Source organism: Hydra vulgaris, chromosome 12 (assembly GCF_038396675.1).
Source record: "Hydra vulgaris chromosome 12, alternate assembly HydraT2T_AEP".
NCBI classification, from domain to species: Eukaryota; Metazoa; Cnidaria; class Hydrozoa; order Anthoathecata; family Hydridae; genus Hydra; species Hydra vulgaris.
Window position 1 is genome coordinate 85,487,362 of NC_088931.1, and position 24,887 is coordinate 85,512,248.

A 24,887-nucleotide genomic window follows, 5' to 3' on the forward strand; every position below is an offset into this window, starting at 1 on the left:
AAAAAAAAATTATTTTTTTATTTTTAATAGGGGTAAATCACCTTAATTTTAAATATAGGATTACGTAAGAAGTAAAAATAAAACTTTTGAGTTAATTCTATTTCCTCATTCACTGAAATCTATCATTCATTTATACACTAAAATCTATCATCTATTTATACACTGAAATCTCAAATATTGTTAGATATAATTGTAAATGCTTTAGCATTTAATTTCAGTTTTAGTGTGTCTTCTCAATTTGAGGTTCAATATGCCTGCCAAGTTTACAAAAGAACCACTTAAGGTTTTAAATGAAATTTTTAACAATTTTTTTTATTTTATTTCGACTTAAAACGAGTGTTTTAAGTGGAACATATATATCATTTTGCGGATAAGAGTTTGTATTTATTACAATAGTAATAAATAAATAATTTTTGTCTTTATTTAGAATACATTCCATAAAAATATATTCCATATATTCTTAATAAAAGGAGTTTTCCTCAAAAACTTAAATAAAATCATATTTCTAGTTCGTTTTTCTAGTTTTGTTGCCACAAAGTGACGTCACACACAAAAATATTTTTGCTTAATGATTTACGAAAAAGTCGCGTCTATTATTTTTTATGGTCTAAGATCTTAGACCATAAAAAATTATAGACGATAATAGACATAATAGACAATAGACATTATAGATAAATAGACAAAACAGACAAATAGACATAAAAGACAATAGACATTAATAGACTTGATAATTTTTGATAGCTAAAATTATGTCAGCTTCTTCTTAAGAAGAAGATGAAGTTCTTAAGAGAAAGATGACATAATTTTAGCAATCAAAAATTATCAAGAGAGGGGTAAATCTAAAATTGAAGTTTCAAATTCTCAACTTGGATGAAAAAATATGTTTCGTTTTCTTTCAGTCTAGTAAACTTTTTAAAATATATTAATTTTTAAAATAACATTAATAAATAAATTTAAAACAAAGTTTGAGGAAAAAAGACTTTTGGTTATTAGAAAAAATTCTTATATTACACATTGCCTGTATGAAACTTTATATATCACTACGACTGGTTGAAATTTGAACAATTTTAAACTGCGTTTTCTCAAAGACAACTTAACCAATTGTAATGATTTTCTTTTTATAATGATGCTTACATAATTACTGATGCATACATAATTAATGATGCTTACATAATTATTTTTTATTTCAATAAAAATAAATATAGCTTTAACTTTACGCCGTGCAAGTAACTTAGTTTTTTGTAAAGTACCCGCCATCATCTCCACATTTTTACTTTGCGCCACTTTTTTTGTAGCATTAATTCATAAATCTTGGAAATTTTTAAAACTTTTTTCACATTTGCCTCTTTTCCTCAGTATTGCCTTCACTATAGCCCAATAATATTCGATAACTCGCTACTCAGGACAGTTTGGTGGATTAGCATCCTTTGGAACGAAATTGACTCTTTTTTTCTTATACCACTGAACTACTTTTTTGGAATTGGGGATCGATGCCAGATCTGGCCAAAATAAGGTTAACTATTTGTGCTTTTTAATTAGAGGAAGAGGTTTTTTCAAGCATTCACATACATATAGACCTGGTGTCACATATTGGTTTCTTATAAACGGAGAGCTTTTGCTGCAAATCGCCTGCCATACAAGGAACCTGCCATACTCGAAAGTGATTTTCTTTCTCAAATGTAGTTAAATTTTTTAGAAGTTTATAATGTTTTGACTGATAATAGTATTGATTACCTGAAAGCATCGAGTGATCTTTTTTACAGTAATTTCATCGTCTTCTAAAATGTATAAATTTTTTTTGGTAATTAATTTTTAGCTAATCCAATTGCCGTGACTTCTCCATCAAGCGACCTTTTTGGTATTTTTTTTTCTTGCAATATTCTTTCAGATTTTCTTTTTTGAATACTCTTTGAACGAAAACTTTATTGCATTTAAACTTCGTAGCTAATCTTGTTGTGACTGAGTCAGATTTTGATGAATTGAGTCGACTATTGATTTTGCCTTATTTTTGGAATTAAATCTTGATTTTTCACCATTTCTCAATTTTATTTTACAGTTTTGTCTTCCTCATAACATTTTATAATAATTTCAACAGTTGATTTTAGAACTTTACATGCTTTTGAAATCATAAAATATGAGAACGATTTTCTCACTCTTTACTCAACATTGCGAAAATTAATGAGGAGTAAACAAAACTACACTCACACACAACCCAGTGGACACACGACGTTATTTCAACGTTGATTTACGGTTGATTTTTAGTCGCGACGTCATATAACCAAAAATCAACATTTTATCAACGTTGAAAATTCGTCGAAAACGATCAACTTAACGCGACATTGAATCAACGTTAATTCAACGTCTATATTATGAGTTCCACCGTTCGTTTTGCATTTTGAGAACTCAAATCCGCATGCGTGACTTTACGAGTCATTGATTAGGCCATCTATTGCCATTTCATAAGGTTTTGAGTTTGTCAGTTTAACGATACCACATTGCTTAATTTGCGATGCATTAGTGATAAATATTAAATAGATCTTTTTTTTTATTTCATCAGTGTGTATTGCATGAAGAATTTGCTTGAATTTGTTTTAGAGTTTGTTTAAGTAAGTAGTTTTTTAGAGTTTGATTAAATTGTTTTACTATGTATGTTAGTATATTTGACTATACTAATTTTATATTATATAAATATAAAATATACATTATTAATGCTATATATATATATATATATATATATTTATATTTATAAATTTATATATATATATTTATAAATATATATATATATATTTATATATAAGCATTTATGTATATAAATATATATATAAATATATATATATATATATATATATATAAATATAACATATGATATATACATAAAATGTATGATATGTTAATAATATATCATATAGACTGTAATAATCATAATACTATATTATAGTATTTTTATTATTGTTGTTATTATTATTTTTATATTTACAAATATATATATATATATATTTACAAGTGGAAGTTTTTAGAATAAAATAGCTAAATTAAAATAACATAAAACACACTATTTAATTATATAGTGCGTGATTCTTCACCATTTAGTAAACTTGGCATCGATGTTTATTTTCACCCCGTTGTTCATAGTCACCCCTTTTCACGGTATATATTATATAAGTATATTTATTTATATATTTATATATACATATAATATATGATATATTTATATATATATATATGATATTATTATATATAACATATGATGTAAACATAAAATATATGATATGTTAATAATATATCAGATAGACTATAATAATCATAATACTATATTATAGTATTTTTATTATTGTTATTATTATTTTTATATTTTTTTTAAATTTGGGAAGAGCGGAAGGAAAAAAGTGATTCTTACGCCAATACATACGTCACTTTTAATTTCTTTTGACTTTCGTCCAACATTTGCGGAGTTGTCAGAAAGTTAAAACCATTAATTTAATTACAAATTAACCGTTTTTTAAAAAAGCCGCAAAAACGCAAATTTAATTGACCAGAATGTTTTTTAAAACATTCTGAATGTTTTTAACACTATAAACAATGTTTTTATTTTTATTTTTTTTATTAAAATGTTTTTATTTTTATTTTTTTTAATAAAATGTTTTTATTTTTATTTTTTTTACTGTAAATCATGCACGGAGTGCTGCTACATCGACTATCTTAAAGCCTGACTCGCTAGGGAGTGCTGCTACATCGACTGATAAATAGCCTGACTCGCAACGGAGTGCTGCTACATCTACTACCTTTTAGCCTGACTCGCAAGGGAGTGCTGCTACATCGACTGAGGGTTTGGTTGGGGCAGGCAGTCTATCAATTAATAAAATAAATCCGGTCTTGCATTTTAACTTTTACTTTTGTCAACAAAATATGGAAGAAAACTTTCAGACAACATATAAGACAACATATAAACATATAATAACATATATATACATACTATAAAAGTGCCTTCTGTTGTTTAGGGAAATGGCTACCCGGTTAAAGCGATGGAGACGGAATAATGTTTTGGTTAATGAGCTTCTTAATAGTGACATTGATATTGATTGCTCAGCTTCATTAAATGAAGATGTCTGTAGCAGCAGCAATTGTGAGGCTACTACAATAGTAGATTCTAAATATAATTCAGACTCTATCTTACAGGATGAAATTTAAAACTAAAAAATAAAAAGCAACTCAGATGAAAGCAAATTAAGAGGGAAAATAAGGGGGGAGGGGGGGATATTCGGGACTTTTTCCGCAAACAATTTTTCGGATTTTTCAAATTTGACCTGGATGATCTATTATATATATGTATAATTTTTATTGAAATTGACCTATTTCTACAAAAAAAAAAGTCATTGAATTTTTGAAATTTTAAAGCCATTCGGAATTCCGCGGTATACGCGGTGCCATTGGGCTACCTAACCTGATATTGTATCAAAGTTTAATGTATTTATAAAAATAATAACTTTTTGTTGTAGGTTGATGACCAATGGCTTACAATCAAAGTTCAACATGGCTGGCGGCAAGGGTAAAGAGAAATTTAAAGGCACAAACATTTGTAAGGTTGTTGTTGGTAAGTCATGAGTAATGTTATCTGTTAGTGAAAAACACAACTTGATGCTTTGGTGCTACTTTAATTTCAAGTTCTTGCTGTACTTGTTGCAAATTACTCAGGCAATACCTTTTTTTATAGAGAGCGTCATGCTTAGTAAAGCGACTGCTACGGTTGCTGAAGTCAGAACAGATATCATGAGTTTGTTGAAATATGCACCCGACAGATCCAATTGTGGCGGTCGGTGCGTAAATGACAATTCGAATATGTTAATATAAAATGTATATATAAAATGGTAACATTCTATATATTTCTTATATAAACTCCCTTAAAATAATTTTTTGAACATAAAATACACTACTTTTAGCGCAAAATATTGCTTTTTTATTGTCTTATTTTATCGCAATCCAAGTCGAGACAATTTAAAACGTTAACGATGACAATTTAACATGGCTGCAGCCTATTGGATATAAGTTATATCCAATAGGCTGTATAATTTTTATCAAATGACCAAAATTTAACGTTGAAATTAGGTTGTTTGAACGTTGTTCTAACGTCTTATCGACAATATATCAACCATATATGGTTGATATATTGTCGATAAGACGTTAAAACAACGTAATTCCAACGTTGAACTTTTAATTTTCATTTTATCGAAGTTGAAATATGGATGATATGTAGTCGATAAGACGTTATAACAACGTTGAAACAACGTTTTCATCGACGTTGTTTCAACGTCGTGGTTTTCAACGTCGGATTTTGTTTCCAATTCCACCAAATTTCAACGTTGTTTCAACATTGCATTTCGTCGGTTTGCGACGTTGTTTCAACGTTATTTCAACGTCATTGTGCCCACTGGGAAGAAAACTAATTATGTTAGCATCATTATAAAAAAAAATCATAACAATTGATTCAATGGTTTTTGAGAAAACTCAATTTAAAGTCGTCCAAATTTCAACCGATCATGGTGATAAGTGGATTTTTTACATTTGCATACAACATATGTTTTTATATATATTGTTTATATGTAAGCGCAACTTTATTCCTATGCAATAAAGCTAAGCATATGTAGAGAACCCGCTGGAAAAAGGTTGATTAATTGCAATCGGTATAAGACTTTATAAAATGGTTTGTTTTATTTTTATTGCTTAATTACATTCATAAATTCGATAGATCAGTGGTTTAATGCGCTGCCATCAGTGCCGTTGCGTGAGGGTTCATATCCGCCCCTTAACATAATGTATTTTCAATTTTTCAATCTGGCCGTATATATTTAGAGCAAAAAAGACTTTTCATTGTTAAATTTAAAGTTTTTTCTAGCTACTGCAGTAGCTAGAAATTTTTTTTTTCATTGCCTCCATAGCAGTACCTGTATACAGATACTGCTATGGAGGCAATAAAAAAAGATACTGCAATGGAGGTAACAAAAATATATATATAAAAAAAAGCTACATGTAGCTAGTAAAAAAGCAGTACAGTAGCAAGAAAAGCAGCTGTTTAGTAGCTAGAAAAAAAACTTTTTTTTTTTAATTGCCTCCACAGCGCTACCGGAGTAGTGCAACAGCACACGAGTAGCAAGACTGTATATTTTCTCTTTATCAGGGTTAGGGTTTCAACCCATAGTTTTTTTTTCAGACCATCCGCAGCATATTAGGACTAATTACCTGAGCACATTAATAACAAAAGTAACTTAATCTCACGGTGTTTTTGAAATTTTCAGAATTTTAGGCATTTTTAAAAATTCTTTCAAAAAATATGTATAAATGCTAAATGAAATGCATACTTTAATTTTCTCTCCAATCTCAACCATTTCCCGCAAATCAGCAATTTTTTCTTCAAATTAACAAATATTACGCCTATTTTAAAAATGGTCAAAAACTAACTTTTTGTGGAGTTAACTAAAAACTAACTTCTATTGAGTTAACTAGTAACATATGCTATACTTGGTATTCTATAAACACATTCAATTAATGGGCAGTTGAAACGTTTTGCGTCCATTACTGCTCCTTCTAGAGACCTTTTTCGGAGCATTGCTTAGCAGTATATTGACCTTTTTTTTATTGGAAAATATAAATGCTCTTGGAACACTTCTAAATCAAGCCAAACAACAGTAAGGAACGCTGCTAAGATATTGGTATTCAATCAGTACATAATCAAGCTGAGCAATCGTGGTGGAGAGATTAGAGTGTTTACTTCAGAAGAAAGAGGTCCGAGGTTTGATCCCAGTTTCAGCAACACTTGCGAAATCGGGAAGAAAGCAGGTGTGAATTACCTTGTTAAATGTTTATCCGTTTTATTATAAGACCTTAAAATCTTCTTGAATCAATTTGATAAGCACACTTACACACACAAAAGAAAACCACGAACTGAACTAGCCGGTGTTCTTCGGGATTTATTCAGCGCATTTGGGTACTAGGAATTGTTAAATATTTATCACGCAAAACATTTATACCATGTAGCAACCAACTATCTCATGATCTCATTAACATCAATAAAAATATATCAGATATTGTGAACAACTTTGAAAAAAAACTCGAGAGACTCAATTTGTTTCGCCAAAGTTTATTACTCTTATAACAGTTATAACTGCTATAACATTTATAACAGTTGAACTTGAAACAAACTCGACAGTTACAGTCCAAATTGTTTCAAGTTCAACTTTGCAAACATCTTTTATTCTATCAGTTCGCGTTCTATATAATAAAATTATGTTCTAATACATTTTTTGAAATTTCCAAGAAACTAAATAGATTTTTCAATAATTAGAGGTTTTCACAACTTTGAGTCAGTTTATTTATTTATTTCATTTTGCATTTTCAATAAGTTTATTTACTTTGTTCTTATTAGCTTTTTTCAAATATAGAGGTATATAAAATGTAGATAGTATATCGACTTAAAATGTATAAAGTCTAAACTCACAAAACCATTCTTACTTATTTAATCTATTGTATACTTTTTAATGCGCTTTTATTATTTATGCAATAATCCTTTCGGGAAGTTACGGCTAGAAATAGCTATAATGCTTATTTATAATTACATAAAAATATGTAAATGTTCATAAAGAACTTTTAGCATAAAACAGCACTAAAGTAATTAATATATTTTTACTAACGACTTTCTTTATTAAAATAAATTCTTTGGAAAAACAGCATTTTGTTTTCACTTTAAATAAAAAAGTAAAGTATATTTATTTATTTGAATTTATAGCAACATCTTTTTTTGCTATAAATTATTAAATATTATTATATTGTTATATTATATTGCTAAATATTAACAACATATTAAAAACAAAATCCAGGATTTTTTAATTTTAATAAACTCGAAATTAGAAATATACATAAAGACATGACAGTAAAGATATGAGAGTAAAATCATGGCTTTATATGATGTTTTACTAAAAGTATTGACATTAAATGTAAAATAAAGCTGGAGCATTTATTAAAAAAGTATACACAAAAAGGTAAATAATAATAAATAAGCAAAAAAAAAAAACAGAAATAAATAACTTAAAATAGTTGAACAACTGCCCTAAAAATAAAAAAAATAAAAACCTTTTTTTGAAACTGAGCTGATCTTTCTCATCGGTAACATATTCTCAAAGTTACATATTTCTAAAAAGTCAACTAATTTTGTTAACATAGTTTTTATATTAAATACAAAAGCTAAATGTATTGAAGTTTTTAAAATTTTATGTATATGTTTTATTTTTAATACAATATAAACACAGTTTCATTTTTGATTTTAATAAAAAACAATTAATATCAGTTTGTGTTTTTAAACCGAAAAAATTAAATTTAATAGCTAAACTTGTACTTCTTTTGCTGTGTTTCATTTTAATTTTTATTTTTTAATGTTTATGCATTTGTTTTTATAATTGAAAAAATTTTTGTTTTTTATTTTTACTACTGCAAAAATAAAAAATAAAAGTTTACATAATTATTAATAAAGTGTACATAATTATTAATAAATGAATGAGACTGATACTTATTTTGTGCGAGATTTGATAAAAAAAAAGATGAGTATATAGCAAAGCTCAATAAATAAATATTGAAACATCGAATAAATATTTAATTAAATATCACGTTGTGTGTGTGTGTGTGCTTTTATATAAAACTTTATCTAAAACTGTTTGTATATTGTGTGTGTGTGTGTATATATATATATATATATATATATATATATATATATATATATATATATATATATATATATATATATATATATATATATATATATATATATATATATATATATATATATATATATATATATATATATATATATATATATATACATAAAGAGAACATGTAATGGAGTCGCTGCTAGGGTTTTAAGGGTTTGGGTTAGGTCAGCAAAAAACAAATCAAATTTCTATGATGTAAAACTTGAATTAAAAAAGACACAATCGAAACTTGTTTAAATCACTTGATTAGACAATCACTTGTCTAATCAAGTAATGTAAAACCATAGGTAATAAACATAAAACAAGAAAGTTTTACATTATATTCTTTTCCTCGGCGAAATAACTTCTGCTAACATTAATTTGTCTGGGCTGGGCCCGAAATAACTACTGCGACAATAGTTAGAGTTTAATCACTGCGCCAAGGCCGCAGTGGTTAAAGTTTTGGTTTGGTTCTGAGCTAGAATTCTAATCACTGCGCCACAGACGCAGTGGTTAGAGTCTTTTTTTCTCTAAATAATAAGTTAGCAGTTGCTTACCTAAGTAATAAGCTTGCAGTTTCCTTTGGTTATGAAACCAATGATCGCTTCTTTATAAAACGTTGTAAGAATTAGTTTTACTTTAAAAGTTGAAAAAAAAGTTACAATATATTTAAAACTTATTCTTCTCTTAGGAAGAAAACAATGTAACCACGGTTTACATTTATGTTATTATTAGATAAAGAAGAGGTGCAACAAGGTCTACCTAATTTTTTTTGCCTTCGATGTATATTCCTAAAAGGCCATTTAAAAGAAAGTAATCATATATAGTTTACATCTTTTCAGTTTCAGTACTTATATTTAAACACTAACTCTTGTCTTTGCTGAATAAAAAGCCTCAAGTCCAAGTTAACTTTTTTTAGTCTTTCATAAAAAGTAAACACATTCTACAAATTAACAAGTGGTACTTAATTATATTTTATCAGCAGCAGATTGATTATGGTGATCTTTATTTAATCTGACCTAAAACCATATATAATAAAACATCTCGAACAATTTAAAATTTTATAAACTATTCAATAAGTTTTAAACTAAACAAAATACAGAGAATTACAAAAAACATCATAAACAACATGAACTATCAGAAACTATTTTGTTCCCGATTTTTATCCTAGTATTTCATACTTGTTCCCGATAATTCATACTGTTTGCAAAACGAGGTTTTGCAAACAGTATGAGTTATCGGGAACAAGTATAAAATACTAGGATAAAAAGTATTAGAAATACTTTTTTAGGACTTTAAACTGCATTATTATTGTTATTTTTGTTATTAATTTGTTAATTTTAAAGTTTCACACGTTTTTTTCGCAGTTTGACATTTTTCTGTGTACATCATTACAAAGTGAAATTAATTGATTGATGATAAGATATTTAATACAAACTTTGAAACAAAATAATTTAAAAAAAACTTTTTTAAAATTTTAAAAAATTTGAAAGTATGATATCGAACTTTTAAACCTTGCATGAGCAAACAAGTATCAAAAATAAAACATCAAATATTATTGATTCATTGTATCCTTTTAGTTGCTTCCACTCGCAAAGTGCTTCATTGAACTTTATCTTTAACTCAAATATGTCATACTTTCAGTTTGTTATTCATTTTAATTATTTTTCTAACTTTTGTTATGAATAAAACAAATGTTGTTTTAGCAAAGGATTATCGCATATTTTTTAACATTTAAATGTTTATAAATAAAATTAAATAGTTATAATTGCATAAATACATTACGAATTTTAATTGAGTTTTGCATGATTTAAGTAATATCTAGATTTTTTAGTTGAAATTTATTTTGTTTTTTAATTATTCTTTTGTTTAAAATTGTAAAATTTTTACAACTTCAAATTAATAAAATAATATAGTTTATTTAAATAAGGGTTATTTTAATTGTCTGTTTTTATTTACTAATTAGATGTTTTTAATATGTCTAATGAAGATGCTCCTTGGATCTGACTGTTGTTCTTTTTATATTATTTTTTGCTCCATTGAATGTGTAACTAAGACAGGAAAATGGCACGCTAAAAAAGAGATAAAGAATTTTATATTTCAATAAATTCTATATTTGAATTTTATATTTAAGAATTTTATATTTCAATATAATTTTTACTGAAAAATGTGTAATCGAACATCATTAAAAACGAAATTATCATGATGACAAATTTAAAAGGTCTCATTCTTATTTCACACAAGTACATGAGAAAGCAGCACTTAACTTATAAAACCTGAATTAAAAAGATGTTTGTTTTTTTTTAAGAATGTCCAAATAATTAATTTCTCAATTTTTTTCATTGACTATTGTTATAGCACTTTCTGAAACCTATAACATTGTAACTTTTACAAGCAGGGCCAGGGTAAAGAAAAAACTCTGAATTTCCTACTAAAAAAGCAAGCAATCCAACCCCACTGCCACTACATATTTCATTGCAGTTGTTAAAGTTGAATGGGCATGAACTGATTTCTAAGACAGAAACAGTGAAATGTACAACAACAAGTAAAAGTTTTATTTCATTTTTTGTTTCATTTTAATCCTCATGATTTTTTATTAAAACCTATATGATTTCAATATTAAAATTTTGAATATTTATTTATTTTAAACTCTTTTATAAGCTAGATAATAGTTTTACAATGAACTTTTATTGTAAAGCACGTATGTATGTCATATTTATACACACGCACACACACACAGACACACACACAGATATATATATATATATATTTATATATATATATATATATATATATATATATATATATATATATATATATATATATATATATATATATATATATATATATATATATATATAATTTGTCAAAGTTATATAAGAAAAAGGTTTTTTAATTTTTATACATGTTTAAATTTGATTAAATTCACTTTATTAATTTACCTTATTACCTTATTTAACCATTTATTGCTTTTAGTATCAGTAAATAGTTTTACATAATATTATTAAATATTAGTACCTACTTGAAAAAAATTTTTTTTTTTAAATGATAATAATATTATATTATTATAACTTTTGACTAAATTTAATATAATGTTGTTGTAATAAAAATATTTAGCATTCTAGTACCATCATGTAAGCTTTGAAATGGGCAATGATTTTGTTAAAGTTCAAATACCATCAAAACTAAATTTAGTAGAAAAAGCTCAGTTGGAATATGATTTTTTGCGACTAATTGACAAGCATCCTGTGTTATACTGTGAAAATGTATTACGTAATGCAGTTTATCGATATGAAAATTACTGGCTCCCTCTTGCTGTCAAATACAACGAATTATTGCCTGCTCCATTAGACATAGAATGGGTATGGCATTGTCATATATTAAATCCTATTGCATACCAATGTGATTGCTTAAAGCTGTTTGGTAAAGTTATTGATCACGCTCCTATGTATTTTACTTTAGATAAGGTTTCAACATCCAAAAGGTATTGGGTACAGGCCTATAAAGACATTCCATTTGAAGTTGATCTTACTAATTCAAATCCAACACTTATTTCAACAAAATCTTTTAAGTGCTCCTATGATATTGTTGCCGCTTCAATGCGTCAAAGAGTTTTTAATTATAACTCTTCACTACCACATTTTAGAGACCCAAAATTTTTGCAGAATGCCGTTAAACGTTATAAAATAATGATTACAATTAAAAAAGAAAATTCAAATACATTTATAGTTCCTTGTTATGATAATGATTTAATATGGCATTCACACATGCAGCATGTTTTATTATATCAGTCAGATATGATGCACATGCTTGGTTGTATTCTTGACCATGATGACTCAACATCTGACAGAAGCCCAAATTCAGAACTAAGTACCAGTAGTGCTGCAACTAAAAAGTTGTGGAAAAAATATAATCAAAAGTTTGGTGTATCTGGCGCTATGTTTAGAGGAGAACCACCTTTACCTGAGTTTACAGTTATAAATCAAGGACACTATTTGAGTTTAGCTAACAAAGTAAAACATTAATAATTTACTAGAGTTATTTAAATAAAATTTATATAAAAATGTAAATACATAAAATTTTTATAAAAGTGTTATCAATTAATAGTTTTAAACAAAACCTTATTTTCATATTTAATAGAAGTGAATACTTTTAATATTATAATAAAATTATACAATTTTAATAATATATAACTATATTAACATTCTGGGACGGATGCAGCATTTTTTGACGTTAACCTCTCAAACTTTTATGTAACACCCTCAAATTAATGGGGGTTCAAACTCTTTAGAGTTCTAATTTTTGCAAAAATGTTGCTCTCACATTGTTCTCACGTTGCTCTTACGTTGCTCTTACGTTGTTTCACGTTAGGGGCAAGTATAGCTAAAGTTTTATGGCTTTTTTATCCCCTAGTATTTAATCTTCGCCATTTTTTGCAAAGCTTATTTTACATAAGTATCTCAAACATAAAATAATGCTGCATCCGCCCCTGACATTTTATTAGTAGTTATTTAACGCTTTATATTTAATCAATTTTTATTTTTTAGATTTGTTTTTTTAAATTATTCTTAGATTTGTCAGTGTTCCCCATTGTCAATATACATTGGTAGATTCCCGGTAGCTGATAATGCCACAGTTAAATTTCATATTGGAATGGTTTCTCTTCAAGGAGATTCAGTGATTTTGTTCTCAAAAACAATTAGTCTTGTTAATGGAGAACTAAGTTATAACTTTTTAGAAGGTAATTTATTTATTTGGTTTTATATTATTATTCCAATCAAGTGAGTATAAAAACACTTAAACCATCCAAAACGGAAACAGTGATATTAAAAATAATTCAATCTTTAAAATTAATTATAACGAAATTAATAAGAACTCATTTTAATAACTATTACGTATTTTTTTATTTATTAATTTTTTTTATTTTTACCTTTCTTGATAATAACTATTACAATAAAATAAATGAAAGAAGAATGTATATAAATAAAAAATTACAAATTTTATTACATATAAAAGAAGAACGCCGAGACTTGCAGAAGATCAGATGATCTTGTCATCAAGAACCGCTTACAATCGTTACGTGTTTAAAACAATTATGTAATGTGTATAAAACAAATAATGTAATCAAATAAAGTTTATAAAACGAAAGTTAGAAGTAAAAATTAATGTATTAAGTTAGAAGTAAAAATTAATAAAAGTAGAAAATTTTTAAAAGTAAAATAGATAAAATAAATTTTTTAAAATAAATAATGTGTACTAATATTTTTTAAGTCTTTCATGAAGAGCCCTGAAGGGTGTAAAGAGCCCTGAGAAACATGCAGCCTTTTATAAAAAAGTTTAAATTCAAATTCTTATGTTTTTCTACTTTTTTAAATTTTTAACGGTGCAAAAATGCTTTTATGCAAATTTAAAGAAATATCTTTATATATCTTTTAATGTCTTCAGTTACATCATTACACAATGTTACATCTTTGTGCAATATATTTTAAAAGATAGCTTTGTTTAATAAATTAAATGTTATCTGCACAATTTAACAGAAAATATTTGCATCATTATACATTTTATCACAAGATTATAACCTCGTGCTACCAACTCAAATCAGTTTAAACATTCAAGATATAGCGAAACCATTCTAACTGATGCTAAATCACTAAAAATGAACCTGTTCACATTCAATTTAGACGTGGGGCTCTAGGGACTTTTGGAAAATCTTTAACAACGTCATTAACAAAAGTAGATCTAACATTCCGTCTCTAATTCGGACTGAACTTATTACTTTTTCCTAGAATATGTCAGAACGATTTAAAACTTTTCTTCTTATGTGACTCTTGATTAAATGTCCATATTCTTCCTGCCGTTCCAGTTAAACAGACTTAACCATTGTTAGGCCTTTAAATCAATCCAGCTTTTGTTGATAAATTCATATATTATTTAAACTCATCTACGGCTTATGTTCTTGAAAACGTCCTTGTCATAATTTTACAAAAATGTTTTACAAAACTCTCTTCAATTCTCTCTGAGCTATTTAATAAGTGCTTGAAGTGGATCTTGTTTTTCTCTCTGTTGAAATATGGCATATGTAGTTCCAAGTTTCAAAACGTCTAGAGAACATTCTGAATTTATAAAACATTGTCCAATCAGCCTTCTCTCTTTTATTCTTTTATTTTTTAATAACGATCTTTTAATGACATATTTTTTTAAAAACGATACTTTTTTAATAACGCCTTCTTTTTATTTTTATATCCAGGTAAAAAAGTTCTTTAGAATCTCTATAAACTTTCGAAACATATGGCCAATAGAAATTCTGAAGAATTCTATAGAATTTCTATAGAATCTCTGTTGATTTCTATAGAAATTTCTATTGAACTTTTTTTTCTCCATTTTTTTATATAGAAAAAAAAGTTTTATAGCAATTTCTATAGAAATTAATAAACCTTCTATAGAAATTCTATAGAAATTTTATAGAATTTCTGTAGGCCATATGTTTCAAAAGTTTATAGAAATTCTATAGAACCTTTTTTCCTGGGTAACGAACATTATATACATATTCTTTATTATTGTATATTTGTATTTTAAATATTGTAACGAAATGCTTATTTAAAACGTAATTAAAAAAAAAAAAAAAAAACTCATTCTCGCTTAATTAGTCATTCAGCAAAGTCATATCATTTTACTGTCTCTTTTCCTGCATGCTCTGAAAATTTTAATTTCTCCAGTTTTTTTCTCCACACCTTTACTTCAATGCATATTTATCATTTTACTTTAAAAAACATGCGGTTTATCAATTACTCTGCATAAAAAAACGTATTTTTTGTAATTATGCAAAATTATTAATGCAAAAAGTTTATTTAAACAAAACTTAATACACGAAAAGTCAATAAAAAACGGAAAGTTAAGAAATGTAATTCCGTAATTTTTATTTAAAGGTGTTTTTTTTTTAAGCTATTCAGATATAGTAACTTTTTCTGATCAAATTAAAAAAAATATATATCCATATAACATCTATATAAATATCTAAATAAATATATAAACCATATTTATTGCAAATGAAAATTCTTAATATTTATCAGCTGAATATTTTTGTATTATGTATGTATTTCGCCATAAAATTTTTTTTTACAAAATTAGCCTTCTACAAAATGTATATACACGGCTGGGGCAAGAAAAAGAAATTTAGATTTCTATATCCTTTAGGATATAGAAATCTAAATTCCTTTTTTTTAGGAATTTAGATTTCTATATCCTTTAGGAATTTTGAAATCTAAACTCCTAATTTTTAGGAATTTAGGAATTTAGATATCTAAATTCCTAAATTCCTAAATTAATTTAGCAATTAATTTAGGAATTTAGATAGCAATGAATAAAAGAAAAAGATATATATTTCAAACAAGTTTGGTTTAATAACTGTTTATTTCTATTCTTCAAATAACTCTTGTATGTAAACCAAATAAATTGTATGTAAACCAAATAAATCTTGTATGTAAACCAATCTAGAATTCAAAGTTAGAATTTATGATACCATAATTTTTGAGTTTATATAGAAGAATATCATGATCTACGGTATTAAACGCTTTTCTTAAATCAATAAAGACGCCTAAAGTAAATTTTTGTTCATCAAAAGCTTTAAATATTTCTTGTACAAGATTAATTATTGCATGATCGGTCAAATGACCGGATTTTAATCTAAATTGTTTATTGTAAAGAATATTATTTACATTTAAGAAGGAATAAAGTCTATTATCCATTACACGCTCCAAAATCTTGGAAAAATAATGAAGAACTGAGATCGGTCTGAAGTTAGAAGTAAAGAAGTAAAGAAACATAAGAAGATCACCTGTTTTAAAAATTAGTGTAACCTATGCACTTTTTAGTTTTTTAGGAAAAACTCCATGTTTTAAAGATAAATTAAAAGTATGTAAAAGTGGTATTGTTATATATTTTAGTGAATTAATAACGACATTACTGCTGACATCATCTAAACCTGAACTTTGGTTAGGTTTTAACATGGATACTGAATTTAATAATTCTTCCTTCAGAAGTTCATTATTAGGCATAATAGCATTATTTGATGTCAAGTATGATTTAAAGCTTATTTTAGATGGTTCAATTTTAGCAGCTAAACTTTTACCAACATTAACAAAAAAGTTACTAAGCTTTTCTGCTACCATAGATTTATCAACAACTAATTTATTATTGAATTTTAGATTTTTTGGCAGTGCATTTCTGTCTAAATTTTTTTTGCCAAATACTTCCTTAATAATGCGCCATGTGTTTTGTGAACCATTTTTTTTTATTATTTGATCTGAATAGTAATTCGTTGTTGAACGTCTCAAAATTAACTCAAATAAACGTTTATAATTTTTATAGTTAGTTTCATTTTCTTTTTTTAAGATATTTGCAATATAATCGCTGTTTTATTTTTGAAGATTTAACAATTCCCTTCGTTATCCAAGGGCTTAAAATGCTTTTTTCTTTTAATAATTTTGTAACTTTGGGAAATGCTTTATTATAATATTTAAGAAACTTAGCTAAGAAGATATGATAGGCTTCATCAGCATTCAAATTTAATAGAGTTTCGTCCCATTTTTCAAATGATATAATATCATGAAAAGATTTAATGGAGGTATCGTTTATTAGTCGTTTTGTTACTTTCCTTTTGTGAGAATAAGACTTATTACATTTATTTATAATAATAAGAAATAATAAAAATCGGAAAGTGATCCGAAATATCAGTTTTAAATGTTCCTGTTTTTATTTTTGATAACCATGAGCGAGATCTCGTTTCGTTCTCGTTTCTTGTGAGAAATGGGACTTCTCGTGAGAAACGAGAAATAGAAAATTCTCGCGAGAGGTAGCACGAGACTTAAATATTATATTATTTTCCAAATTAAAAATTATTATAATTTACAAAATGCTTTATAATTTGTTTTTTTAATTAATTAATATTTTGACTCCGTGATTTTAATTAGATTTTTAATTAGATTTTTTAATTAGATTTTTTAATTAGATTTTTTAATTAGATTTTTTAATTAGATTTTTTAATTAGATTTTTTAATTAGATTTTTTTTAAAAATCTAATTAAAATATTTTAATTAGATTTTAAATATTTTTAATTAGATTTTAAATACAAAAACTTTTTGTATAAAATGGTGCAGTTTCGACTTTCATTAGTTTACCAGTGAAATTCAACTTGACACATATTGTTCATATTGAAAAGAAATATTCTTGCCTCATTTCAACGATCAAAAATGTCACCAAGAAAAAACAAAATCTGGAGATATTTTCAAAAAACAAGTGACGGTGCTGAATGCAAGGCGTGCAAAAAGTCTTTGAAAACAAAAGATGGAATTACAAGCGGGCTTCATCGTCACCTCGAAAAAAAAAACAGCCAAGATTACGTTGAGTATTCTGAAAAAACTGACGACTCTCTTCTTCCTCCTCCTAAGAAGAAACAACAAACCATGGTCGAAATGCTTGAAACAAAGTCCAAATATGACAAAGACTATTCCATTCAAAAACAGTTTGACTCTGCAATGCTGGATTACTTTTGCGCTGATCTGGCATCCTTTTCAGCAGTCGAAGGAAGAGGTTTCAAGAAATTGTTTGACATTGCAAACCCTAAACTGAGCCTTCATCACAGAAAAACATATTCAAGAAAGCTTTCAATTCGTTCAAGAGAAGTTCAAGCTGGAATGAAGAGCATAATAACGGAGATTACGCCAAATCTAAAAAGTGCTGCATTTACTTTTGACCTTTGGACTTCTAGAGCTCAGGACAGCTTCATCTCTTGGACTTTTCATGCTATTGACGAAAATTGGAGACTACATCACTGGACACCCCATGTCCAACAGTTCCCAGGGAGACACACAGGTATCTTAATTGAAGGAAAGCTGAATTCTTTCTTAGAAGAACTAAATTTGCCTGCTGATTTGCCAATGTACTGCGTGAACGACCAGGCAAGAAACATGAAACTTGCAGTCAAATTGTCGAAGCGCCTTGACCAATACTTGTGCAACAATCATATTTTGAAATGTGCAGTTCGAGACTCATTTGGAATGATTGCTGGAATGGATGATGCGTTGCAAACATGCAAAGATTTGGCTTCTTTAACTCACCAGTCAACAGTTGCAGCTGAGTTGCTTGAATCAGAATCAGACGCTCAAGAAATCAATTTTAGACAGTTACGCCAATCTGTTGACACAAGATGGAATAGTGAACTGGATTGCACGGCTTCTGTCCTACATCTAAAGAGTGCGATTATCAGCTTATGTGCAAATGAAGATATTTTTCTTCAAAGACCATCAGTGCATCACAGTGGTAATTAATCGAAGGTACAGTAGAAATTTTGACATCACTTAAAGAAGCTACAGAAACGTGGTCGGCTGAGTCTATTCCAACAACTAACACTGTCGTCGATTCTCTTTATTTAATCCATGACAAAATTGATCAATTTATTGAGACGGATGGAAAAAATGGCTACGGTGTCTTGTATGCAAAAAACTTGAAAAGCTGCATTGAGAAAAGATTTCCTCTTTGTCACACCGGAAACTTATTGAGTGCTGCAGCAAACTACTTAAATCCTGCTTTAAAGGGACTTCACTTGAAGCTCTTCAAAAAATTTTAAACAACAAAAGAATGGTTAGCTTCACAGGTTAAGGATAATGTCTGTGCCAACCTGTTGCCAGAGTCCTTTCAGCAGATTTGTCCCCTAATTCAAAACTGAAGCGCAAGTTAAACGTCAGACTTGAAACACAAGAGCCAACATCTGAACTGAATCCTATTTTGAGCGAAATATGTCAGTATGAATATTTCTCTGATTCCAAAAAAGACTTTCCGATTCTTGATTGGTGGAAATTGCATTCAAATACATTGCCAGAACTCTCTTTATTAGCTAGACAAATTTTAGCTATTCCAGCAAGTTCAACTAAATCAGAGAGAGTTTTTAGCTCAGGTGGAAATGTCGTCCGATCATCCAGACACAACTTACACCCAGAAAAAGTAGAACAAATCATCTTAATCAGAGAAAACATTGTCTTGTTGGAAAAGTTTGGCAAAAAAATTCTGAATTAATATTTGAAAAAGTTGTTTACATTTGACAAATGTCATTTGTGTCTATTTGTCAAAACCATGTTTACATTTTTTTTATTTTATTTGGATTTTAATAAATTTGTTTTCAAAAATTGTTAAATTTCTCGTCTCGTCTCGTTCTCGGTCTCACGAGAAGTACTAACTTCTCGTCTCGGTCTCCTCTCGGTTTGAAAAAACCTAGTCTCGCTCATGGTTAATTTTTGATGTAAGAAATTCATCGGTAAAAATTTGATCTATTGATGTTGCACTAGTCTTAGTTACACGCGTGGGTTTATTGATTAATGGTATGTAACCATAGTAACCAGATTGAAAAAAGAAATTAAAGAAATTATTAATGTGCTTATTAACGTCATAGTCAAAAATGTTGAGGTTAATGTCTCCGGTAAAATACATCTTTTATTTAAACTTGATTTTTTATTAAATTATTTTTTTAATGTGGTCTTTAAATGCATTAATATTTCCTGTAGGCGGTCTATATAATACATGCACAATAATATTTCTTGAGGTTGTGCTAACGATTTCACACATAATGATTCTTAGTCATTGGTGGTTGAGCTTAAATTTTACATAAATTTGTATGATAATGAGTTAATAATAAATATACAGAAACCCCCACCTTCCTTGCCCCAACCTCTAACTTGGTGTACCACATTGTAATTAGGTATTTTGAAATTTGAATCACTTTCAATATTTTTATCATGACACCATGTTTCGCTAAGGCAAATAATGTTAAAACTAATTTTGATTTTATATAAAAACTGTTTCAATGATTTAAAATTTTTTTGAATACTTTTAATATTATTATGGAGAATTGAAAATGAGTTATCGTCCATTCCTTCCGTGATATTTTTTGAGCTTGAGTTATAATATAATGGGCTAATATGTTTAATTACTTCATCGTTATTATAAAAATTAATATCAGGATCCGAACTTTCATTTAAAAGTGTTGAATTATTAATTTCAATCGTTTTAAACTCAAAATCGGATCTGTCAGTTTCGTCAGCCATTTTAAATAAGACTAATCTTAATAACAAATAAAATAAAATAATTCAAATATTTGATTTTTTTAAATATTTTATAATTAATTTATCATATATAACAGTACAATACTTACCGTTGTTCCTTTGTAACTTTCTTTCTTCAAATAATTTTTTGCGTATTAACGAGGTTTCGACAGAGAAATCCTCGTTTATAAATATTCCCGAACCTTTAAGTTTGTTTGCATTGTTCAGAATTTTTATTTTATCTTTATAATCGAGTAACTTGATCACAATTGTTCTTGGCTTGTTGGTATTAGGTTTACCTGTCCAATAAGCTCTTTCTATTTTCACTCCATTTACATTTAGATTATTTTCAAGAATATTCATTATTTTTATTTCCGAATCATCCCCACTTTCCGACATGTTTTCTGTAATTCCCTTGAATCTTAAGTTATTTCTTCTTTGCCGATCTTCGAGTTGTCGTATTTTTGTTTTGTCTTCGCTTCCTAAACTAGATTTTGAATAGATTTTTTTCTCTAGGTCACTAACCTTTTTATCGTGACAATCTTGATGAAACGATAAACTCTCTTCAATGTCCATTTGTACCTTTTTGTAATTCAGCAACTGACTGTTTGACTTTACTTGATCAGCTTTTCTCTTTTCATTTTTTTTTTAAAGATTCGCAAGTGGTTTTAATTGTATTAATATCCTTTAGTAACCCGTCGATTCGTTCATTAGTAATTTTCAAGTTACCGCTTATCAATTTCAAAATATCCTTTTGCTGTTTCAGAAACATCTCTTCAAAAATTTGCTTTATTAACTGTATTGAGTTTTCGGAATCTTTAAATTTATCCATTTTGTTATTAAAACTGCGATGAAAAAAGAAATAAAAACAAAAACTCTTTAGAATCTTTAAATTAACTTAAAAGTTAAAAACGAAAAAAGTTTTTTTTCGTTCTTTTTTTTTTTTACGTAAGAAAAACACGTCCGTTCCCTTCCGTGAGAATGATAAGAACTATTTTTAATATACCATGATAAGAACGATTTTTAATATACTTAGTTTTATGTGCAAATGTAAAACCAACGCATCCCCCTTTTTTTTTTCATAATCTATATACCTTAAAAATAAAAATAAATATAACTTAAGAAATGATAATCTAATTCGGCAACCTTTTTCTGAAAATAAATATGAATCTTATTACATAAGGTAACGTATAATAGTATATCTAATCCACATCTTATTTGTTTATGAAGACAGTACTTTTTAAAATATTTTTGTATTTATATATAAAGGTATCAAGAATTTCTTTATACTAATTTTATTTATATATTTTTACGAAATTTATGTTCTCGCTAATTATTACTACAACATTGATTTCAGCATAATGCTAGAATTTAAATGCCTTTTTCAAATAAAGTTAATGTGAAATAAATACGCAAGAGAAAAGCTGTAGGTCACTTGATCTTTGTCATTGATCTGTCTAAAGCCTTTTATACAGTAAACCATGATGTACTGCTAATTAAACTTGAAAACTATGGCATTAGAAACAAAAACTAATTTAAAAAATGTCAAAAAATTGATTTCATAAATAAACACTCAAGTGCTTTCTTAATTTTCTCAAAACCACCATACTAATTGCATGAGCACATTAAATTTAATTGCTTTTTGTACAACCATAAAACAAAACTTTTTCAATTTGAAAGTAATATTACAGAATTTTTCGATTTATAATATTAAAAAACTTTATTATATCGGAACTGCCTAAAAACACTTTAGAGTTGACTTGGAGCAAAATTTTCACTAAAAGCTAACATAATCATAATGATTTAAAAAAAAGATTTATAAGACGCCCTACTTACATAAATATACATAGTTATGTAAGAAGGACGTATTATATACATTGCTACGTATAGCTATAATATAGCCATACATAGCAATGTATATAATGTTTATATTATAAACAATAATTAAGTTATAAAAAATGCCTAAAAATATTATTCATGCGAGAAAAATGTTTATCAAAATATTTATGTTTTTTATGGTTTTTAAAAATGACTGGATCTTTTTATGCGCGTTTTTTAAACAAGCTGCTTTTGATTCAGAGAAAATATTTTATTCTTTCTTACCCTACGGCCATTTATTTTTAAAAGTTACGTTCTAAATGTATTTTAAATGTCTTTTAAACGTCTTCTAAACATCCTTGCGTAAAGAACGTTTAAAAGATGTTCGAAACACGTTTAAAAGACATTTAGAACGTAACTTTATAAAACAAATGCCCGTAGGGTTACTTTAGAAATTCAATACCGAGGTCATTAACACCGTACATTTTACTTATGAACTTTATTTCTTTTCAAACACAGTTTGAAACATCTAAAAAATATTCTAGCATTTTTTTTAATTTTTGCTGTTACTGATATGTATATACATATCATGATTAGTTAACGAAATTTCACGGGATTAACGATGATTAGTTAACGAAATTTCACGGGATTAACGATGATTAGTTAACGAAATTTCACAGGATTAACGATGATTAGTTAACGAAATTTCACGGGATTAACGATGATTACAATGATCACGGGATTACGAGATTGTCCTACAAAAAGTAAAAGTAAAAAGAGTTTATGTTAATTAGCAGAGCCGACAACATCAAGGGAGGGGTAAGAGCGGAAGGGGAAAGGGGAGGGGGCACGTGCACCCCACTTTCTTTCTAAAGGACTTTCTTTTTTTTTTAAGAAAATTCTAGATATAGGGGACTTTTTTTTAAACGTGGGCGATTGTGCCCCTCCACTTCGATACCCGTGTCGTTGGTCCTGATTTGTAATTAAGAAATTTGTACGTCATAAACTGTAAATATTGGCTTTGTAATAGTTGCTGTTTGGTTTTGTAACTGTTTATCCTCTTTGCAATGTTTACCTTTTATTTTCCGTGTTTTCTTTATTTTATCAAAAACTCAAACTAAATACATTATTGCTTATCTGCATTATTATAATATATATATGCATTTTTTATATTTAATCATACGTTTAATCATGCGTTATTTTCCTAAGTTTTTTTAACATCGGTTTAATCAATGAAGTTATCAAAATATATAAGGTTTATTAAATAAACTTTAGTTATCATTATTTTAAGTAAAAATTGTTTTTGAAGAGGAAGATTATGTTTGAGATTCAAATGATTAATTGGTTATAAGAAAAACGCCAGGAAAATCGTAAAAATGTTTAAAAGGTCCCCAAACAAAAATGAAAACTATTTACAAAAGTTTGTACAAATTGAGTCTAGAAAGATCATCCAATTAATCATGGATTCCAAAACCCGAGGGAGCAACTTGTTGCTTATGGTAGACTGATTAGTGAAGTTAAAATTAAAAAGTTGTTGTGTTAAAAAGGCACTTCTTGACTTTGAATTAAATTCCAATCAATGATTTAATTAAGATGAACAAGAAGGAATGTAGAATGATATCTGATATAGTAGTACTTTTACTCTCAATAAACCAATTAGAGTAGCACTTTATCAACAAGACGAAACTTCAATTTCTTCTGACAATGCATAAAAGTTTATGTTGACAAAAATAAAAGAACAACAATCTAAAACATCATTATTTCTCATTTATGCACACCTATTATACATATGGTAATGTAGCATGAGTAAGTACCAATAAATCCTATTTGAAATCACTTTATAGACGCCAAAAACATGCCGTTAGAATTGTCTATAAAAAAGATAAGTTTACTCATGCTGAACCTTTGTTAAAACCTTAATGCACTAAACGTCTACAGAATAAACATTTATCAAAACTTAATGTTTATGCTGAAATATAAACTCGGGCTTGTCCCATTACATTTCTCAAAAGATTTCTTTAAAAGCAATAGAAATAGATATGACACTCGAGAGGTAGGAAAATTTATTGTACCGTTTAGAAAAACAAAACTATCGCGTTTCACAATTTCATATCGCTGTCCCTATCTCTATAATAAACTGATATCCAGAAATGCCATAATTACAAAATTAGATAACCAAAATCGTTTGAAAATCTTACAAAAAAGTTTCTCTGCACATAAATTGTCGAAATTCTGTTGGAAAATC

General features: G+C 27.3%; 1 protein-coding gene and 1 long non-coding RNA gene across 4 annotated transcripts in view; both read left to right on the forward strand.

Annotated features, from left to right (window-relative positions):
• The first annotated feature begins 2,455 nt into the window (after positions 1–2,455).
• LOC136088559 (uncharacterized) lies at positions 2,456–4,799 on the forward strand. The gene is made up of 3 exons (XR_010642263.1): positions 2,456–2,606; positions 4,497–4,591; positions 4,712–4,799. It is a non-coding gene; the product is annotated as an uncharacterized LOC136088559 (long non-coding RNA).
• A 2,874-nt stretch (positions 4,800–7,673) lies between these two features.
• The window catches only part of LOC100209113 (uncharacterized), a 28,786-nt gene continuing 11,572 nt past the window's right edge, over positions 7,674–24,887 (forward strand). Inside the window, exons 1-4 of one of the 3 annotated variants that reach the window (XM_065814797.1) lie at positions 7,688–7,746; positions 11,131–11,277; positions 11,850–12,745; positions 13,305–13,473. In XM_065814797.1, coding sequence (XP_065670869.1) covers positions 11,879–12,745; positions 13,305–13,473 — 1,036 coding nt within the window. In that variant the 5' untranslated portion in view covers positions 7,688–7,746; positions 11,131–11,277; positions 11,850–11,878. Of the gene's footprint in view, positions 7,747–11,130; positions 11,278–11,845; positions 12,746–13,304; positions 13,474–24,887 lie in introns of those variants that run through there. The other 2 variants (XM_065814798.1, XM_065814796.1) reach the window with 2 other exon arrangements.